A 23,680-nucleotide genomic window follows, 5' to 3' on the forward strand; every position below is an offset into this window, starting at 1 on the left:
CGTCCCTTTCAAATGGATCAAGGGTACTTGGAAATCACTCATTCTTCTGTTGGAACTATTGGAAGACAAAAACAGATCAAATCTATAATGGGTCACGCTAACAGTTCCCTAATGGTTAACAATCTATCTTATAAAAGTTTTGACACCACTTTTATAACAAATAGAAAAAACTGTCAAAACATTAATTGTTTTTCCTTTTCTTTTCCTATAAAAGCTTCCTTTAAATGAATTATTAACTATTCATCTAAAGGAATCCGTTAACATTTCTCATCTATAATAAGATCTGTAAAAAAGACAATGCAAAAAATAGTCACATATTCCTTATTACACACTGTTACACATGAACTATTCGTGCGTTTAAAACACAATTTTAAAGAGAGCATGTATACAATAACAAATGCGTAGTAAGAATTTCGATCAGCTGTTTTTTACATTGCTTAAGAGGAGGATATTGATTGGTTTTTGCAGTGTGACATGCAACTAACTTATTGTCCGGCTAACCAGAGAAAATAGCATGTGAGGCTTGTTGCAATTAATAGAGTGAGACCAAATTAATGCCTTTAGTTAGTAGAGAAATTAATTCAATGCTAAATCATTTAACAAGGTTCTTGATTCATAGTTGTAGAAGGCAGCAAATTGTTACGCATACACGCTTTATTGTAGCGGATCGATGAGGTCGGACTGAAGCGTGTGAAATGAAAATTTAATCCTTGAAGAACTTAAAAACTCTGGTGCATGATAGTCATAGATGACTGACATACCACTGGTATTGTTCAATGCGAAAGATATTGTGGTAGATGGTTTTGCATTCTTTCGTATCAATACGTTTCTTATTAAAAACTGTCAATTAGTGCAATCCTAATCTCAAGGTCTGTTAATTATTAGATTTAGGACCCTTTGTTTTTTGTTCGTGGTCATGTATCAGCCTAGTATGGAGGGTTAATCTTGCTAGAGCCACATGTTTGTTTTGTAAAGTCAAGCTCCCACCGAACCAAAGTAGATTGATGGCTACTGGTGCATTTTCTATTCCTACAAAAGAATCAGTAAGCTCAAAATGTAAGAAAGAGACAACACAAGTACAATAAAGGAACACTGACTTATATCTATCAAATTTTCTCATTAAAAAAATAAAAAATAAAAACTCTTATATCTAAGGATAAAATAAATAGCAGAATAGCATAGTTCCGGCACACTAAAATGAAAATAGAACAAAGATTGACTGTTGGTAAGTTAAAACTTAAAACAGAATAATGTACGTCCAAGGGTGAGATAAAATAAAATAATATGTTTAGTAGTAAAATATCAATAAAGTGCATGGACCCTGTATGCTAGCTTAAATAACAGGTTTTATAGTATTTTTTAAAACTTTTTTTTTATTGTATGGGCCAAAACACTTGAAAAATCTTCGATATAACCAATTCGACCTAGTATTTTAGTTGATATGTACATTTCAAATTTTCAAAGGAGTACTGGTACCTATTTAATAGCCACTATGTCTAGTATGGTACAATATTGACTCTTGTGCCAGGGCGGTGCTACACTATTCTCAGGGGTTCAAATGAACCCCTGACTTAAAATATATATATATATATATATAATATTTCTTTTTGTTAGTTTAATACTATAATTTTTTCTTAAAAATATTTTTACACACCTTGAATTAAATTTTGCACACCTTTATTATAAGTATTTACAACTCTAAGAATAAAGAGTAAGGGTCCGTTTGATATATGTGTTTAAAAATTGAAAATTGTTGTTCAAAAATATTTGTGGAAATATGTGTGGGTGAAAAAGTATGTGAAAATGCATGAAATGTTGTTTAAAAACTAAAAATGGTTGTTTGAAAACACAAACCAAACACCCCCTAAGTGTTTGTGAATTGTAAATGTCACTATTTTTTATGAATTTATATTATGTGCATGAGTGTATCTAATATTAATTGCGTGCATTACTTTTTGTTGTAATGTTATTTGTGTGAATTATGATGTGTACAATATAAATATAATATATATTTATATAATTTAATAATTAGGAAATAGAGATGATTTGTTACATGTGTGTGTATTGTTATCATATTATAATAATTTTTTGTTATAAAGTTAATAAAATTCAAGAAAAAAAGCATAAAGTTAGTGATTGTCCAAGAATTTAACTTGTTAAGTAGACACTAGTGTATAATTTTATGTATGAATGAGTGTAGTTGTGTGCGTCAATAATTAATACAAAGCCAATAAGTTTAGTTTAGTAATTTAGTTTAAAATATTTTTATAAAAAAATAACAAATAGACAATAAAAATGTTAGATAAACTTAACAAAATAAAATGATTGTAGGCTCATACCTACCCACATTGGCAATAGATACTCATAATTCAAATTTTAAATACTTGTAGAAAGAAATTGTAAAATTTCATGTATTAATTTTTTTTTTTTTTTTTTTTTGTCGATAACTCGATATATTCAAATTCTTTTTTATTAAAATTTTTTAATGACCCCTCTAAACAAAATTCCTAGAGCCACCACTGTCCTGTGCGTACGCCACCTTGGACAAAATGTCCAAGTCTCTTTTATTCTTTTTTTTTTTTTTCTTGTAGAACTATTCTTTTGTCAGTTTTCAATTCCTTTTCTCAAAAAAAAAAAAAAAATCAATTCCTATTGTAATTTTAATTTTAGTTAGCTAAAATGTAATGAAATATAAAATTTCAAAAATAAAAACATGAGTTTTCTTCTTCTTCTTCCTTTTTTTTTTTTTTTTTTGAAGTAGCATTTCTCCCTACTATCATTATGCCTCTACAATGTTACTTGGTTTAATTCTATTTGTGTCATTTTCTCATATGTGAGACTTGATATTCTTTGATACCATCCAATGTATATTTTGGTGACCTGTTATAGTAGGTTAACTACTTAGAGGCATCATACCTACAAAAAACTGGAGTATCGTAGAATTCTCCTTGAATTCAAATATTAAACTAATATAGTAATAGATTTAGGAATTAATGAAAACATTCATTAAAATCTCCTAAAAAAAGTTAAATTTGAATTTTTTTTTTTTTTTTTTTTAAAGTGAGATTTCATTAATGCTCACATACCATTGAAATTACTTTGTTGCCTACTAATAACAATCTATAACAACTTGCCACTTATGATTTGTTATAAAATTGTTGTAAAAATATTATGTAGATAACATTTCTCCCTTCCTTTAATTTGGTTTGTGCAATTTTTAATTCAAAAAGAAAAAAAAGAATTTTTTTAGATCTAGAACTGATCTATAATTTTGGTAAATTTAAATCTAATGAACAGAATTATATTATATTTGAAAAAAAAAATACTCTTAGCAATTAAAATAGCAATAAAAAGTTTTCATATTTATGTTATAATACCATTGCAATTTTTTTTTTTTTTTTAAATGCTTGCCATCTTTCTAGATTTATAAATCTAATTTTATAAGTTTATAATGAAAATAAATCTATTTAATTAGGTTAAATGACATAATCTCAATTATAATTTAATTATTAATAATTTGTGTAGGGCTCTTGGGCCCAGAAGTTCATTATCTACCAGTATCTTGGGCCTGTGGCTCAAGCCGAGGACAAGAATCTGTTTGAGGAGGAGAAGTCTTTGTCAAAAGAGACTGTGTTGATGAATAAAGAGGTTAGTTTTGGTCATAATGGCTCAAGAGAGTGGGCTGAGGATGAATACGTCCTCGGCTAGACAAAGCCGAGGTCTTAGAGATGGTCTATCAACAAGGGTGACGATCCCGAAAATCCAGTTGGAGCAGATAAGCATTGCAGAGACACCAGATAGGGAGAAGTCTTAAATATCTTAGGAGAAAGCTGCTGCCTCCGTATTAAATGCACTGTAGCTAACTCCCTGGCCGCATTAATGTGGATGTGATGCCTGAATAGTGGATTGCAGCCTTACAACTACTACATAAGGACTTATGGGGAGTGTTGATGGGACGAGTATCCACACCGACCGTCTGGCATGCACGTGGAAGGTGGAGATAAAAGAGAAAAATAATATAAAAGAAGAAGGAGGGAGTGAGAAAAGGGGATTGGAAAAATCAGGAAAGAAACACTGTAGCAATTGATAACCAAACTTGAAACGTTACCTAAGAACATTATATAAAAACTAGTGTCCTCAGACTTTGCCGAGTACGTTTTTTCTTCAGTATACACTCGTGTATTTTCATTCTTTTGTCATCAAACCTACCTAACTTGTTGTTTGGTTAACTAAAGTCGAGTTTTTCTAACCCATTCTCTACAAATTCATTGTTTTGGGATTTTTGGGCCTAAGTCCATTCATACTTTGGGCTAGGATCTCAAACTTGGTCCTTACAATTTGCATAATTAAGTCAAATGATATAATCTCAATTATAATTTAATTATATAGAATTTGCATAAATTTTTGAAGGGGTAAAAAATTGTATTCATGATATTTCTTTTATAAGAGAAAAGAATGACAAATTTTTTTTTCCAAACCAAAAGATTATCAAGTGCTTATAGTCACATGGCCTACTTAATACTCACATGCCTTGTTTAAATTATCAACAAAGTTTAGTTACAAAATTGGTTGTAGCCTAAGGCTACAACCATGGTTGTCAAAATCCCAATCGGGATCCCACGATTCTACGATTTTACGATTCCACCTGCCTAAAACAATCTGGATCTTTCAAGGATCTTTACGATTGTTCAAGATCGGTAAGATCGTACGATTCTGACGATCCCAAACGATCCTAGTTTATTGTTGTGGGGAGGATTTTTGTTCCAGGCCCGCACAAGCAGTTTGTCCGCTTTGGGACAAACCCGCACGATTTTGTTCTCAAGTGAAATGGGAAGACTTTGAGTGCAGTCCCACATCAACAAGAGAAGCGCCCCACCCATGCCTTATAAGCTTGAGCTCAAGGCATGAGTGTACCACTACTACACACATGCCTTAAGCTTAAGCTTATAAGGCATGGGTGGGGCGCTTCTCTTGTCGATGTGGGACTGCACTCAAAATCTTCCCATGTCACTTGAGAACAAAATCGTGCGGGCTTGTTCCAAAGTGGACAAACTGCTTGTGCGGGCCTGGAACAAAAATCCTCCCCACAATTGTAATCTTTTTTAACTTGACAGAATGCTCAGTTGGACCCAAATGAAAAATAATATCCCAATAGACCAAGTTTTTCTATTCTAATGTAAAGAGATAGAGTGTCAGTTTGACCCAAATAAAAAATAACATCCCACTAGAGTGTCACATTTTAAAGTTTTTGGCTTCTTTAAATGATACTTACATATGGATGTAGTGATATATGGTAATTAAATCAAATGGATGCAAATGTGAAAATTTAACATACCAATGTTTTTTGTTTTTTGTGTTTTTTGTTTTTGTTTTTGTTTTGTTTGTTTTTTTGTTTGTTTTTTTTTTTGTTTTTTTGTTTTTTTGTTTTTTGTTTTTTTTTTGTTTTTTTGTTTTTTTCTGAATAGGATCTTACGATCCATGATTCGATTTTACGATCCACGATTTTGACAATCTGAGCTACAATCTTACTAAATATCTTTTTATTGAAGGTGAATTTTGGCAAGTTCATCATTGGATTACATCTTCTTATTATATTCTCTATGCTTGCAAAATTTCTAGAAAATTAAAGATCAATAGCTATGTTATCAATAAATTATTTAAATTGCAAGTTTTTGTAGTTTAAAATTATGCATAAAATATAAGCTTAAAAATCATATGGTAAATAATATCTGATTGACACAAAATGTTACATGTGTATTAAAATTGTAAAAAACATGCAATTCAACGAGATGTTCAAAATATGTAATAACTAGTATTATGCTCGTGCGTTGCACGGTCTTAGTTATAAACTTTTAATATAATTTTATTGAGAAATAATAAATTAATAATCTCTTGAATCTAGATTATATATATTGCACATAAATTATTGTTCTTAAGAGTATCAAGCAATCACACAACATATTTATATGAAAAAATTCCTAAATTTAATAGTTAAAAACCTATGGAAACTTAACCAAAGGTATTTCATTTGCCAAAAAATAAAAATAATTCTCTTCGAACTTATCGGTTGTCTTATAATGACATTTTTGTAGCGCACACATAATATATTACTAACAACAAAAATAAAAATGAGAAATAGTAACATTAAAATTTTACTATTCAAGAAAATTAATTTAATCTAATAATGCACATATAAGCATAATTCAAATACAACCTAGAAATAAAAAAGATGAAACCCTTGTTGTAGGAGGAAATACAAAATTTGACAATTCTTAAATAATTAATAGATAAAGCCTATGAGGGGAAAAAAAAAAGATGAGTACAAATAATTCATAAATGCAAAACCAAACAAAAGAAGAAGAAAAAAACTAAACATATTTTTGTAAGATAAAAAGGAAGAATAGTATAGTGATAAAAGGATAAATCTCCATACCTTTAAGTTTAACTCAAATAATAATTGATGTGGACAAATCATGAAGGTGAAATATTTATAGAGGTTTATATAATATATTTCATGCTTTTAATGACTCATAAGAAAAACCATAAATTAAAAAAATACAAACACAAAAATAACAAAGAAGAGAAACATACCTATAATAATATGGATGGTGGCTTTGATAAAGCATTCTACTACAAACAAAAACAACTCAAATAATAACTAATGACAAATCATAAATGTGAAATATTTATATAGGTTTATATAATGAATTTCATGGATTTAAAATTGACTTTATGACTCATAAACATAATCACATAGAAAACAAAAATAAAGAGAATAAACATACCTGTAATAGAGTGGATGGTGGCTTTGATAAAACATTCTACTACAAACAAAACAAACTCAAATAATAATTGATGCTTGACAAATCATAAAGGTGAAATATATATAGAGGTTCATATAATTGATTTCATGGATTTATAATTGCATTTATGACTCATAAGTGAAACATAAAAACAAAAACAAAAATAGAAACATACCTGTAATAGTGTGGTTTTAATAAAGTATTCTAATGCAAACAAAAAGAGAGATACAAACTTATTATTAATAATGGGGAGAGAAAAAATCGATTAGAACTATAAGTAGTGTTTCTATCTCCAAAAAATTTATAAAAAAAAAAAAGAGAAAGAAAGAAGCCGTAAATAAAGAAGTTGTGCATATAAATATATAAGAATACACTAAAAAAAACCGTATATATAGAGAATTTTCAATTGTGAAGATGCTAGATTTCTAATCAATTTAGGAATTATAAGAGAAATAGAAGTATTAGGAATAAGATATGTATTAAAAAAATTATCGCAATTAACGTTTAAAAAAAAAGAACAAAACGAAAAACTCATCACTTAGGATGCATGTTTATCCAAAAAACTTGGAAGTTAGGACTTGGGAGAGTTCGATTAGACATAGAATTTCAAATTATATTGGAGTTAAATTATAAGATAAATTATTAGATGGTTTGGAATTAAAGAAACACCAATTCTATGTGAAATTCTAATCAACAGCGTGTATTTTTTTCTAAAATTATTTTTTACCTATAATTTTTAATTTTAAACAAAATACTAATGGTTACACGATCCTAATTTAAGTAAATTAGTTATCTTATCCACGTTTAGGGTTTTTTATTTTTTTATTTTTTTTACGTGTCTTATTATTTTAAATCTTAAAAAAAAAAATCTTCCTAAAAAAAATAAATCTAAAAAAAATTCTGAAATATGGATTAGACCTTTTTTTAGTGTAGTAATTAAAAAATAAGAAGAATTAGATTACACTGTGTCTCTACGTTTTTGCAATTTAAGATGTATTAGATCTCTTTTTTTTAGTGTAGTATATGTTGTTGCAAATTAAATTGCTTTAGACTTCTTCTTTTTTTTTATATATATATATATAAGTTACTGCATTTTTTATAATACACTACACGTACAAAATAAAGATTACATGGATAAGATGAAGAATTTGGGGTGTAATCAAATTATGATTTTTATCAACTTAGAAATTATAGGAGAAGAAAAAAAAATATATATATATATATATATATATTTTTTTTTTTTTTAATCTAAAAATCTAAATTTTTTTTGCAATTTGGTGAAACCACTTGACGTAATTATGGCTTCTAAGCCCAACTTTTATTATATGGTATATGATGACTATTTTATTGAGTAAAATTGTAGTCTTAGGCTACAACCAATTTTGTAGCTAAATTTTGTCTTTACATTATTTAATAAATCATGTGATTTAATATATATTGATGGGTCTTATGAAATGGTACATAATAGTTTGGAGACTTGGAGTAGATTCCTGGCTCCAACCTATTTTGGAGGAGTAGTTTCTAAACAAGTTCAAACTTGTCCAACCGAAAAAAAATAATAATAAAATCAATCCTAAAAATGTTATCTAGCTTAATCGATAATCATGTACTCATGTTCAAATAAAAAAATATATAATAAAAAAATTAAATGATATTTATGGTGAAATCACCAATTCAAAGAAATCTCCCGCAAAAGTTAGCATGCACCTTGAGATTTGAGGCATGTATGTTAACTAAACAGCCATAGCCACTTACCGTAGATTGTCTTTGTCTAATGGAAAAAATATTACAGCAGTGATTTCCTTTGTCAATGTTGGGATATATATCACGGTTGTAAGAAGTACTAGTTTACATTATTTCACAATGCACATCTCCAGCATGTTTGACCAGCATTTCCTACATGTTTTCCATTGTTGGGGGTGCTCATATTCTCGTGTTTAGAAGAAGAAAAAATTTCCTATCATACTTTGATCATTCTGCAAAGCTTTTTTTTTTTTTTTTGGGGGACTTTCCACAAAACATTTAAACTAGCAACTATGTACTTTAGTTATAGATAAATCCACCATATATCAACCTTGGGTTTCATCTCTATGCATCTATACATATAGATGAAGACAAAATATAGAACATCATGGAATTAACAGTGCATAAGATATGTCAAGAGCCTTGTAATTCAGTGATGTTACCTACTCTTACGAGAACCGGGGTTTGAATTTCTCCTCATTGTTATAACTATTAAATTATCAAAAAAATAGCTGATATGATATCTCAAAATAAACAGTAAATAACAATTTTTTTTCAAAAAAAATAAAATAAAATTATGAAGTGCAGATCAAATATCTTACAAGTGTAGCAAATACATGGTGTGAACCACAACACAATCTACACATTTTTTAGTTTCCCTCAAATAGGAATGATTTTTTAGTCAGGGAAGAAATAATCATACAGACCACTTCCAATTGAAGCTAATGAATCCTAGCAGTTGTTTGAGAGACTATCATTTGTGAAAGTTTGACCACTCTGCAGAAAAATCACAAGAAAGAAATCCATACTCAAGTAGACCAGCTCTATAAAACAGGTGCCACCGGTAGCATTACAAGCTAAGCTATTCCATCCAATAAGATGACAAATCATCATCACAATCTCATTAGATGATCCTTTTCAAAATTTTTAACTAGCACTCCAAAGTAATTTTCGAGTCATTACTGGGGGGGCTAATCCTTGAATATCCCTGATGTCCTTGTTGTTTGGGTTCACGAGCTGAGACATAAAATAAATAGTAATTCAGTGATGTTACCTACTCTTACGAGAACCGGGGTTTGAATTTCTCCTCATTGTTATAACTATTAAATTATCAAAAAAATAGCTGATATGATATCTCAAAATAAACAGTAAATAACAATTTTTCTTTCTAAAAAAAAAAAAAAATTATGAAGTGCAGATCAGATATCTTACAAGTGTAGCAAATACATGGTGTGAACCATAACACAATCTACACATTTTTTAGTTTCCCTCAAATAGGAATGATTTTTTAGTCGGGGAAGAAATAATCATACAAACTGCTTGCTCACTCCTAAGTGCAGGAGATCGTAGCAATATAATTCTCGGAATACCGAGGTCGAACCACAAGGAGCAGGGTAAATTCAAAGACAATATAATTAAATAACAATTTGGATGAAGAAGAAAAATAATTTTGCTTGGTGATTGTTAACAAGAATAATAATAAAAACTGATTTAAATCAATAATGTAAATACTAGGACATTAGGGTGTTTCCCTATATCGATATGAAATTCTTTGTGATCTAAGAAAATATCTATTTCATAATTGATTGTTCTTATACAATTAAAAACTTATGATTCTGTTGAATTGAGACAATTCAAGAACGCATGATAACCTTGATTAATAATGCGGTTAGAAAAATTTTCAGAAAAACCCATTCACTTTAAAACCTGATTTCTATTTGAAACTATTAGAAATTCATCTAAACAATAAGAAAAACAGGATTGAACTTATTGAAAGCATGGAAGAACTAATACATCAAAAGAAATCTAATTGAACAATCAAATATGTTATTGATAAAATCCTAGAAAGAATCACATTAAATATTCATACCGTATAGAAGAAACATAGCCCCTAGCCCTAGCAAAGAGTTTAGGCTGCCATTAGAGAAAGAAAAATACAAGGTTTTCTCTGCCAAAATTCGTTCTACCAGCCTCCCTTCAAAACCCTCATGTCTAAGTGTCCCAAGAAAATAAAACATTTACTATTTTAATTTCCGTCCAGGTTTACAGCGGTAACTTGTGAGTTAATTTCGGCCTTCAAAAATTGATAATTTCGAAAAACTCAAAACTGGAAAGTTGTAGATATTTAAGTCACGGTTCCAACCCATCTGGCCTTGTGTCAATTGGATTTTTGAGGAGAGAGATACGCCTAAAATACTGATCAGTACTCAAATCAGATTTTTCCTTTTCAGATTCTGCTTCTTTGATTTCTTTCCTTATTTGAAGCTTCCAATCATGGTAGACGATCCAAGCACTCCAGCTGCACCTCCTTAGACATTTAAGCATGGTCCTTTAGCTCCACTTTAATTCTAGTTTGGCCTCCATTCTCTCACAAATTCCTGTAAACTCATCTTTCTCACATAATTTCCTGAAGGTAGAAAATTACACACAATGAATAGCATTTTATTCAAGAAATTATGTAAAGATAAATAATAGGGACTAATGCAAATCATGGCTTAATTATACAAATTAAGCATAATAATAAGGAGATAACGCCCATATAAATATATAACAAGTATACATTTTAAGGCATTATCACATACCACTTCCAATTGAAGCTAATGAATCCCAGCAGTTGTTTGAGAGACTATCATTCGTGAAAGTTTGACCACTCTGCAGAAAAATCACTAGAAAGAAATCCATACTCAAGTAGAGCAGCTCTATAAAACAGGTGCCACCGGTAGCATTACAAGCTAAGCTATTCCATCCAATAAGATGACAAATCATCATCACAATCTCATTAGATGATCCTTTTCTAAATTTTTAACTAGCACTCCAAAGTAATTTCCGAGTCATTGCTGGGGGGGCTAATCCTAGAATATCCCTGATGTCCTTGTTGTTTGGGTTCACGAGCTGAGACATAAAAATCAATAATTCACGAAAAAAAAATTAAACAAATTGAAAGAAATGGGCAATGCAGCGTTATACTGCCAGCTCTTTCACAAGCTAATGGCTTTTGACAGTTACATGAGACTGCAAAGACATGGAACGTTCTTGGTGATTAAGACACCAACTCACTATGCAAGGTTTAAGACATGTTGTTGATATGAATAATATAGAAGCTCTAGAAGGTTATCTCCCCCCAAAAATATAAACTTAACTTAAAGGCATTGAAATAGATACTTTCTAGACAATACAGTTATGAAAACAACCAAGCAATTCATCCTTGAACTCAAAATTATAAGCAACTTAAGTGGTTAATAAGTTCCAAAAAATCAGTAAGTTCCAACTTCTTTTTTTATTTTCCCATAAATATGTATAAATTTTACTGGTTTTCAACTGAAGCCGATCTCCACCAATTTTATGATCAGTCTGTAGCATTCATCAAACTATATCCAACTGAAATAAGAAAATTCAAATTATTATTTCCCTCTACAAATGTGGTGGACAAGAAATCAATTCAGAAGGAAAAGAAATTGAACTTCTCCTAAAGATGACATCAAGTTGCAATCTGTGCATTACAAATGAACATGAAAATCTGACAACAATTAGATTAACTCTTCTACACCCACATGCACTGTGTTTGTCTTCTTCTTTTCTTTTTATTTAGTGGAGTTATTATGATTTTTAAATGAAAAGGATATACTGAATTAGATTCTTTTACTTTTTAGTTGGGTAAGCAAAAAATGACTTAGATTCACTACGATTAACTACACCATTTGGCATTATAAAAGTCTCTTCCTGCAGCTTTTAAGCAAATAAGGGTTAACCAAACAAGGTCAACCTGAGATCAGCTTGCTTATAAAAGCCCCAATTGAAGCATAAAAATAGGTTAGGCTATACTATATATATAGTTAGACACATTGAAAAACAATTGGCGTATGGGCCTCCACAGCCACAAAAAAAGGTTGTGGGGGGGGGGGGAGGCCTTGGCCTTGTTTGGATTTTTTTCACATATACTTGGGTTGAATCACAGACCTACATGTGATTCAACCCATAAGCTATCCTCTACCACTTATTTAGGTAGGGAGCAGATGGAATTTGATCCAAGGATCATTTGCAAAAGGAAAATGAAAACACACACACAAAACACCAACAGTAAAAGCAGCAGCAGCAGCAGCATTATATAAGACTATTTTCTAATAAGTTTTTGCTAAGCAATTAAACCACAAACCCATCAAAATTTGAACCTGCGATCTCACCCACCATCCCATTCTTGTAGGAGGTGGAAGTGACATTAAACCCAACAGCCATTGGCTAATACAAGACCTATCTCAGATCACCAACTTTGTTGAGTCACAACTTTCAAGCAACAATTAGTAAAGTAAAACCTGTTCTTTGGGCAGAAATAAAACATCCAAGGTTATAGGCAAATTTTAATTATATCTAGATCTTAACACTGCATAAGTCCTTAAGCATATTATTAACTATGGGAATTGAAAATAGCTTAAAGGGGGTGTAGATTCAGAATCTATGTCTCATTGTCAGTGACAGTGAATCTTTAGTTGAAACAACAAACAAAAGCAATACACAGTAGTTCACCTTTTAACAAGGCCTATCAAGACTTAAAATCATATATTGCAAACATTTAAACTTTACTAAATTACAAGACTCATGAGTCATGACATGTGTTTGTATTTATTACTTTGAAATTTGTGTTAGGGTCAATGTTTTTTTGTTTTTATTAACATAATTTAAACGTCACTTAATTTTGTTGTAAATTCAGGTTAAGAAGTATGACTACCAGTGAGACAGTTGATCTATGTTCTGTAGGGTAGCTCATGTTTTGGACGTTCGCTGTGGGGTTGCTAGTTTCCGCATACCATTCCCTGGCATATATATATATATTGTAAGGTTGAATTTTATCAACCATCTTGTTGGCTTTATTCCGTGCCAAATTTGCTTGTATTTTAGCAATTAGTAACCCTGTATTTAGGTGGGAATCAAGTAAGGGTAGTGTGTGAGAGAGTGTGAAGAAATGTTCAAGATTGTGCAAAGAAGCAGGGACTCGCGACTGGATCTCGCGGGTGGCTCGTGGCTTGCAAGCCACCAAAAAGGTGTACACGTGTCAAGCATGCCAGAAGCTGAAGAGTCGCGCCAGCTGTTGCACTACAAGACAAAAGTCCCAGGCTGGCCAGGTCGTTAGCTCGCGACTTGAACTCGCGACTCAACCCAGTCGCAAGGTCAAGTCGCCAGAACATCCTGTTTGGGAAAAATTGACTTTTCACATTCCTTCTCACCCTACTATATATATGCCCTTATACCCACGATATTGAGAAAGCTTCCAGAGAGAATTTTGAGAGAGAAACCTTAGAGAAAAACAAGATTGATTCATCCACAATCTTCACATAGAGACTCTTCAAATTCCTCTACTCTCTTTCTCTCCATTGTCAAATCCTTGAGAGATACATTACCAAAACCTTTTCTCACCATACCCATATCTGTAAGGAGACCATTTTGTGTTTGGGAAGCAGTTAAGAAGGGACCAATTTCATATTGGTAGATGCTATGGTCAAGTAGCGGAATCCGGCAAGCTAAAGAAGAAATAAGTTCGGCGTAACCTCGTTGGAGTATGAGCTTAGAGGGCTTAAGTACATTAGGTAGATTAGGCTTGAAGGGTCTTCTGCTGTTCATATATCCCAACTACATTCTTTAGTGGATTGTTTACCGCTTGGAGGGCGACGGAGAGGTTTTACGCCGAGGGCTTCGGTTTTCTTTTCGATAACACATCGAGTGTTGTCCTTGTGTTTGCGTCTCTTTTGCCTTAATCTTTTCCATTTAATTTCTGCTATGGATGTGAATTTATTTGGTTTAGATTGTTTATCAATTCAGTATTAAGCTTACATTCATTTTTCGCACATTAATTGTTTGATATTAAACTTGAATTGGTAATTTGTAAATTGAGGGTCTAAACATTCAAGGTGTTTTATACACTTATTGAACTTTCAATAAACATGTATTCTTTGCACCAAAAAATGATACGATGAAAATTCAAAGAAAGTGTTGGTGCATACTGTAACACCCGCCTCACTTAAATTTAATTTTATTGCTTCTAAAGTGAAATTGATGAATTATTTAATTTATTGTGAAGGTGATATTATTTTATATTATGATATCTACAAACAAAATAAATAAAAGATGTAACGTGAGAGTTATTTTGTGGATTATTCATATTAAACTTTTAGTCTCCTTATTGTTTTAGGACTAGGATAAGAGACTAAAACCTATTTGGATTAGGAGTTTAAGTATTATTGGAATTCTTTAGAGTTTTAGCCCAAGTAGGAGTGTTATTTAAGAGTACTAATTGGAGTCAGATTGATCTTCCTAGACTGAATTGGAGTGTTATTTTAGAGGTTTATATACTGGGTCTTTTAAGTCAATCACGTGAAAGGGAGAGTGGTTAGCGTATAAAAGACTAAGAGAAGAGAATTAGGGTTTCTCAAAATTGAAGGGATACAAGGCCGTGGAACTGCTAGGGGCAGCCAGCAAATTCGTTATACTGAGGTAAACATCAATATATGCACGCCTTAATGATAACATATTTGATTAAGGAAGCTTCATCTCTAGGCTGCTTGAAAATATTGGAATGATACTAACAGTTGCTTAGGAATGGAAGTTATCATGGAAGTGTATTTTAGACTTGGATTATTTTATTTGATTTTGAAATATATCCTCATATTTGTACGTGGAGTAGCATCACATCCTACATAGGTTAAGCTAGTAGATGTTTTGTTGTTGGGATTTACGTATATGGGTGGTGGTGCTAGCTTCATAACTTTTGTAATCTATATAATTGTTTCAAGTTTCTAGATTTTGTCATTGCATGATACAGGTTACTAGGTCCTATGGGTAGAAATAAATTTGTAAACCTATAGCATCCTTTCTATGTCTTACGGGTAGGAATCTTATTGGATGCCATGTATATGTAAGGTGGGATAATATGATCTATAAGCATAAAATTTTTAGGAAGTGTCCCTTACATCCTTTTGGTATACGTCAAGGTAGATTAGTTATATAATTATGTTACTCCTTTACTTTTAGGTGTGGAGGAAAAGCTCATTTGATTTTGGATCTAGACTACGAGTATTAGCAACTAGAGGTAAGTGGACTTCAGAACATGACGTCTCTCAAGGCGTGTATATTTATATATATTTTTGGTAAAAATATATTTATATATATACATAATTGTAAAAGTGAAGTTTTCAAAAACTCATACCATTATCAATACTTTGTACACATACTTGAATTTTATTATTTCTTGAGTATTACCTTGAAACTGTATATGTTATGAATGACTCAAAACTATATTTTTGAGAAAGTATTTGTTATATGATATATGATTGGTATTGACAATATTGTAATAAAATGAGAATGTTTTCAAATAGTCAACAAGACAGTCTGCAACCTTTGCCAACACAGGGTTAAGTGTTGGTCTTCGGCCGATGTAGTGTTATTGTGGTGTGGTGTAGTGTTATCGTTTGCTCTTTGGAGCCAGTGTTGCCTCTCTGAGGTTAGTGTTATTGTTCCCCATGGGAATCACCCACCGAGTGTTTAGCAGCTTATGTCTTTGTCTGGCTAATGTTTAATGTTTTCCACATCAAATTATTGTTTTATTGTTATTGGCTGTTACAAGTGGAAAAATTGTTTATTACTATATTAAATTGTTTCTACCTATCTAGTGTATTTTGGCCAATTAAAGTGGTTACTATTTTATTTATTGATTACAATATTATGGTAAATGTTTTGTAAAGACTATATTTTGTTAATGATACTAATGTTTTGTTTTGAAAGACATCCTCATGTTATGTAGTCTCTTATTGGGCTTCTAGCTCACCCCCCTTTCTCCACCTTTCAGATTAGAGCAGTGGAATATCTTTTGGTGGTAGATCATTGGAGACATAGATTGAAGACTTCTTTTGGAGCTATGTTAGTTGAGGGATTGTTTTAGTATATTTTCTTAGGATAGTAATTTTGGCATTTGTGGAACTCTTTGAGATTGTATTTGGAGACTTTATTGTTCAAGTTTTTGTTTTATGGATTTCATAGGAAAGATTTTGATTATTTGAAGTTTATTTGTGGATATTTAATTACGCTCTGTTCCATTATATTATTGTTGAGTATTTCTAAGACAAGTTGTGCATCTAAATCCTTGGTATGGGTTTGGGGTATTACTACTAAATTATAACACAATCCCATTGAAAAATTATAATATTTTGGGATAATATTAGCTCCTTACACGAGAATAGTATAAATATTGAATAGTTACCCATTTATTAACTTCTCATTCTTTGACGACCAAACAAAAAAAAAAAAAACAAAAAAAAATTTGCAACTTCAATTCACTTTTTGATTACGTCTCTTTATCTAACTTCAATTATACGTAGGTGTGCAAATCATTGAGCAAAATCAACATCTGAACAAGGCAAGGTGTCTTTTGTAAATTTTTTCAGCATGAACCACAGACCCAAATGCCGGTAAGGAAAAAAGAAAACATTATTATATACGTCGAACAGTAACAAAGAATTACAAAAAAAACCGTTACAGGGGGACAAGAAATCTCAATATGCATTTGAATATTAGTAGAAGTTTAACAGAGCATTACACATATGCTTAGCCAAAAAAAAAAAAGAAGAAGAAGAAGAAAGTTGATAACTCACAGGTAAAAGAAGTGAAGAAAAGAATTCCCCATCATCCTCATCATGGGCTTCGCATATTTTGGTTGGGATCTTCAAACCCTAGATTTCATCACCAACTGAAGAAAGCATCTCAATTGGGATCTTCAATGTCTTGCTTTTATACCACACGAAGCCCAATTTTCTCCACCTCCATGCGCCCGGTCTCTATTTCAAGCTCAACTTCATGGAGTCGCTTATTATCAATCTCTGTTGGAAGTAAACATTCCTTGGACAGACTATGCAGCCAAAGATGATGCGATTCCACTTTAACATATTCTGACGTATAATATGTACGAGACCATTCCCCTCCATATTCTGCCGTAATTTTAATAAAAAAAGTAGGGTCTCCAAGTCCAAATGCGTAATAAGTCATTAGGCATTCATCCACTTCAAAGAGATAGTCCAGTTGGTAATCATGATGACGCTCCTCGGTGGGTTTAAAAACAATGCACAAAACAATTCCCCACCACTCATCACACCCTGACCCAGACCCAGGCAATTGTATCTTCACTTTTTTTATTATAGTGGGTCCCACAGATGAATAATAACGAGAGGCCACTAAAGTATCAGATATGTTTGCTTTTTCAAACCACTTCGGAATTTCCCTTCCAGGAATAATATAACCTTTTGGAACTTGTTGACTACTTTGTCCCTGAAATATACAAACCATGATCTTGGGGGTAAATAAATAAAACCCAACACATAGACAGAGACAGAGACAGGTGATATTTAGAAAACACACAGAGATTAGAGAGAGAGAGAGATACCTGAAACATGTTACTTAAGTTTTGAATATTGTTAGCCAATTCGAAGCAGTTGAAACACTGGACAGTGAAATTCCTATAAGATGACCAGTGGAAATGATTTGGTGATCCTGGCAATCTCCCCAGTGAGGTACAATTGTCTAGGCATATAAATTCAACTTTGGATGGAATATTTGGTATTGATTGGAGGTCTTTGCAACCATCCAAGTAAAGATGTGTTAGCCTAGAGAATTGGGAGATGCTTTCAGGAAGGGAAATGAAATCATTTCCCCTTAGATATAACTCCGTCATAGAGATGCAGTCAATACCGCTTGGAATTTCCGAAAGCTGGCAGTCACTGAGATCTATCTCGCGACTTCTTGGCATAGAAGTCAATGAAGATGATGACAAATGACATCCTTTGAAAGATACTCTCCAGACCTTTTCAAGGTGAATGGTGGAGGAAGGTAACTCTTTTATAGCAGTTTCACCCAAAAAAAGCCACTTTAGGCTTTCCATATTCCCCAGGTTCTCCGGCAAGTTGGCAATTTTTGAGCATCCAATAAGATCAAGACACTCTACCTTCTTCAAATTACAAATGGTGCTTGGAAGAAACACAAGATTTTTGCAATCTTCTAGTTTTAAATACTTAAGGGCAGCCATACATTCAATAGATGATGGCAAAACTGCTATTGCTGTTCCTTGCAAACAAAGCCAATTCAGATGTTTGAGATTCCCTAAGTTCTTTGGCAAGTTGACAAATTTTGGGCATCCATCTAGATGCAATCTACCAAGCCCAATCAAAAATTCGATTGACAAAGGTAGCTCCGTTATAGCTGTTCCACTCAAATCAAGCATCTCTAGACTTACAACATTCCCCAAGTCCTTTGGCAATTTGTCAATTTTTTTGCAATCTCTTAGATGCAATGAAGTAAGGCCAATCAAGCATTCAATTGATGAAGGCAGCTCTTTTATAGTTGTTCCACTCAAATGAAGCTTCTTTAGACTTACGATATTCCCCAAGTCCTCTGGCAATTTGTCAAATTTTGAGCATCCAGAAAGATAAAGATTGTTAAGCGATGTCAAGCTACAAATGGTGTCAGGAATTTTCTTGACTTTTAAACAATGAGTAAGATTAAGAGTCACAAGAGATTCCACTTCAAACTTCTCTGGAAGACTAGTTAGTTCTAGGCACCCTTTTAGATCAAGAAGTTTAAGCTTTTTCAGTTTGCCAATGGATGGATGAAGCCTGCGTAAATTTGAACATCGGGCAAGAATTAACTCCTCAAGATTTGGGACTCCATTGAAGTCAGGGTTGATAATTAGCTCCAAGGAGCCATCCATATTGATGGACTTTAAATTTTCAAAAATCTAATAAAAGAAAAGAAAAAATTTAGAATAATTAACTTTATAGTGTCTATTTATTGAAATTTAAAAGCAAATTTGTATGAAGATACTTATTAACAATCTTACCTTCATTCCTACCCAAAGTAGTTTAAGTTTGCTACGCAACAAACGAAGTTCTCCAAGCCCAGCTGGCAAAGAATGCAATGATTTTAAAGGATAATCATTGCATTCCAAATAGCTTAAACCATTAGGTAAATGTGAAGTGTCAAGTTGCAACGAAACACTATGAATTCTCAGAAATTTAAGATTATACATCTTCAAAAAGGTGTTAGGGTCCCTAAGTAGCCCTTCTGGTTTTTTTGATGATGTGAAACCTTCCCAAGATAAAGTCCTTTGTACCCATCCCCAAAGAGTAACCAATAGAGCTAACCCTTGCCAAGATAGAGCGTTTAGGACCCACCCCTGAAGTGTCACCAATGGAGCTAACCCTTGTGGCCTCCAACATGTGTCTTTTTCTTCATGATAAATACTTGTATCCTTGGCTCCCTTTATATCCATGGCTTGAAAGTTTTTTGTTCCCTGATAATAAAAAAGGAATTTGTGAAATGCAAAATATATTATTAGCATAATTATTCATATTTCAACTTGCTAAATAAGAAGATATGGTATGAGCTCAAGTAAATAACCTCTTACCATATTGTTTTTCAACACATGATCAATATCCTTATAAAGCCACAGTCTACTGCGGTCCCCAGGCTCAAGGGACTCTTGACGAACTATGTCCCTACCCATATTTTCTACTAAATCATGCATCCACAATTCATTATTTTCAGAAATTTTCAAGAGAGATTTGTCAATGAGATTGGATAATCCAAGATAGCGGCCAAGATGATTTTTTAGTATTTGTACTACATAATCTTCCTTCTCGTGATTAAAGAAGCATGCAATATCTTTGAATATTTCTTGATCTTGCCTTTCAAGTCCATCATAACTTATTTTTAGTACTCGGATAACATCTAGCTTGGGTTGTTCTTTGAGCTTCTCAAACTCATTTTCCCATTCAACAGCACTTCTTTTATACAAAAATGAACCCAAAACTATAAGAGCTAAAGGATGACAGGCAACATAATTCAAAAAACCTTTGGACAGTTTTAAATATTCATCTGGGACAAGTTTGTTTTTAAAAGCTTTTGAACAAAAAAGATGAAGAGCATCTTCATTTTTCAATGCTTTAACTTCATACATTTGATCTATTAAATGTGTCTCTAACAAGTGCTTATCTCTTGTTGTTATGATAATTCTACTACCCCGACCAAACCAATCACGCTTCCTAGCTAACTTTTGTAATTGGTTTAAATCATTTACATCATCAAGAACAAGAAGAATCCTTTTACCATGTAACATATTCTTGATCATGTGTTCTCATTCACAATTATTTTTTATATTCAAATTTGTGTCATTTAATATTTGAGAAATAAGATTTTTCTGCAATGATAGGTAACCTTTTTTTTCAGATTTTTCCCTAACATTATCAATAAAACAACTAACTTCAAATTCTTTAGAATACATCTTATAGGCAACTTCGGCGAGGGTTGTCTTCCCCATTCCCCCATCGCCCAAATCCCTATAAAGCGAACTTCATTCTTTAACCAAAAAGCTAAATATGACTCCAATTCCAACAATGAAGACTCTATTCCAATCAAGCCCTCAGTAACTTCTGAGAATTCACGACACAATTTTCGTGATATTAGTCCCGCAATGCTTTTGACAGCTGTAGAGAGAGGACTGCAATGAAGAGAGAACAAGATATGATGACCAATTAATAGGTCCCATGAAAAATATGGTAGATATTAGGTGTTCGAATCTGCTGACTAAATAAAAATATTTAAATAGATAGGCTATGACAAAAATTAAATGAGATCTGATGAAGGTTTATTTATTTCAAAAAATAATAAATAAAAAAAGATATGTCAATTAAAGGTTTAAATGAAGTTAGATAGATAAAAGTGGATTAGCTGAATATCTATATCTATATAATAAGTAGTAGTCGAAACATTTGACCTTTTGTTGACCTTATCTCATTGCGCCATGTGGCTACATAAATTTATGCCATTAAAAAACCAAACAATTGTGTCTTTTCGTTTTGCAAAATAAGACACTGAACAATTGTATCTTTTGGAATTTTAAATAACTAACCACAACCAAAAGAAACAAATCACTACACTGTATCATACTATTATTTTCCCTCAGTACATATAAATATAACCAGATTGCAAAAAAACTACAATTTGCAAGCACTTTTTCTTTTCCAACTGCACACCTGTGTCTTTAAAAAAAATCATTGACAATCTCAACGCCAATACAGCAAGTGATCAACATGTTCATGAAAATCACTGGCGCTTTCGAGTCATTACCACTAAGTAAACTGGAGGTGCATTTTCGTGGTCTGCCATTTTTGTCCTTATTTATCACTTCATTCTGATTTACCTTTGTTTTTCTACTATTTCTTTTATATTTTGGCAACTAATTATGTTGTTTTTCAAGGAGTACTCTTGAATCATTGTTGAAGAAAATGGAACAATTACCGTCGGCAGCGATGATGGTACACCACATTATTTATATTTATTAACCTCAAAATTGTCTAACACTAACAGAAGTTGACTTCTCTTTAAAAAATTGTATTGTTTCACTGGATACAAGTACCATGCAATTGTAAAACAAAGACACAAAAAACATAGAAGAAAAAAAAAATAGAAAGGCCAAAATAATAAAATCTTAATTTCATGATCTGATGTGTCTCTCTACTTCTCAACTTTACAAGTCCAAACTCCACCAAACCCAATAGTTTCCCATTTTTCAACTTTTACAGCATTCGACAGAAGAAGAGGAAGAAGAAGATGAGAATGAAAGCAATGGATGATCTTATTGTGGGGGAAAAGAAACATAAATAAAATTAAAAATTAAAAACATAGGAGAGAGTTACAGAAGCACTATGAGAGAAAAAGAGATTAAAAAAAAAAAAAAAAAAGGAGACGAGGGAATGTCATAGAAAAGATAAGAATGAAGAGAATTAAGAAAGGGAAAGAATTAAAAAGATAACGAAAAAGTGGCGTTGTAGAAGAGGAGATGATAGTCACGTGAGGGAGTTGAGTTTTGCTACTTCTAAGTTGTTGAGTTTGGTTCAACTTTTTGAAGTTGAGCTTTTTGAAAAAGTTGAATTTTCAAAAAGTGCATAATGAAAAAGTGTTTTTTCAAAAAACTAAGTATTTGGTAAAAACTATTAAAAAGTGTTTTTTTGAAAAAGCTGAGTGCATAGCTAGCACTTATAAAAGTGGTAGTTTGAGGGGTAAATTACCAAAAAGGACAATGTATATATAAGGAAGTTTATTTCATACTTAAATCAATATTGTGAAATTATTTTTTTCTCACCAATATTAGCTAATAATAATGGAAAATTATTAGGTACTCCCGGAGTACCATAAATGCGTACTCCCTCCTCTCACATAAATGGTGGGTCCCACCATGAATTTAATTAGTGGGATCCACCATTCATGTGAGAGGAGGGAGTACGCATTTATGATACTCCGAGAGTACACAATAATTTCCCAATAATAACCTATCACGTAAGATTTATTGTGAAAGTATTGTGATAATTTATACTGATTTTAATTTGAACGTACTATTAAAATTATTTTTTTCTCTTTCTAAAAAAATTATTTTTTCCTCACCAATATTAGCTAATGATAACTTACCACTTAAGATTTATTGTAAAAGTCTTGTGAAAATATTGTGATAAAAATTGATACTGATTTTAATTTGAACGTACTATTAAAATTATTTTTTTCTCTTTCTAAAAAAATTATTTTTTTCTCACTATTATTAGCTAATAATAACCTACCACTTAAAATTTATTGTGAAAATATTGTGATACCATTTCCTCATTCTTCTTCTTTTTTCCCTACACTACCGCATTTCTTTCTTCTTCTTTTACCTTCTTTTTTCCCCCTCTTTTTTTCTCCTCCACACATGTACCCTTACACTTTTCTTTTTTTACTTCTTTTCTTTTTTTATCCCTACCACTTCCTCCAAACTCTAGAACGTTCCAGCTTTCCTTCTTCCTCTTCATTTTTTTTTTCTCTAAGAACTTCGTTTGCAACACCCATGCAATTCTTCACCCTGATCTTCTTGATTCTTTTCTTTTTCTCTAAATTCAACCACTTACAAACGGGATGATTCAGAGCAAAGCAGAGCAGATCGGGAAAATTGGATCAAAGCAAAACAAACGCAAATGGGTACAAACTCCATTTGAAAGATTTTGCTATATTCTGATGTTTTTTTTGTTTTGCATTTTGAGGAATTCTAATTTACAAGGGATTGATTTTTTTTTCCT

The 23,680-nt window shown here is 31.9% G+C and overlaps 1 protein-coding gene and 1 long non-coding RNA gene across 2 annotated transcripts in view; both read right to left on the minus strand.

The window, feature by feature from the left end:
• Window positions 1-10,353: 10,353 nt before the first annotated feature.
• LOC126709758 (uncharacterized) lies at window positions 10,354-17,740 on the minus strand. Its single transcript, XR_007649476.1, has 3 exons — window positions 17,183-17,740; window positions 11,129-11,438; window positions 10,354-10,953 (listed from the first exon to the last, which is right to left on the minus strand). It is a non-coding gene; the product is annotated as an uncharacterized LOC126709758 (long non-coding RNA).
• A 44-nt stretch (window positions 17,741-17,784) lies between these two features.
• LOC126708436 (disease resistance protein Roq1-like) overlaps window positions 17,785-23,680 on the minus strand; it is a 48,487-nt gene continuing 42,591 nt past the window's right edge. The window contains exons 5-10 of the mRNA XM_050408230.1: window positions 20,858-21,075; window positions 20,264-20,396; window positions 19,984-20,074; window positions 19,417-19,869; window positions 17,968-19,314; window positions 17,785-17,805 (exon numbers count right to left, since the gene is read on the minus strand). Coding sequence (XP_050264187.1) covers window positions 17,785-17,805; window positions 17,968-19,314; window positions 19,417-19,869; window positions 19,984-20,074; window positions 20,264-20,396; window positions 20,858-21,075 — 2,263 coding nt within the window. The remainder of the gene's footprint in view (window positions 17,806-17,967; window positions 19,315-19,416; window positions 19,870-19,983; window positions 20,075-20,263; window positions 20,397-20,857; window positions 21,076-23,680) is intronic.

Source organism: Quercus robur, chromosome 12, assembly GCF_932294415.1.
Source record: "Quercus robur chromosome 12, dhQueRobu3.1, whole genome shotgun sequence".
NCBI lineage: Eukaryota > Viridiplantae > Streptophyta > Magnoliopsida > Fagales > Fagaceae > Quercus > Quercus robur.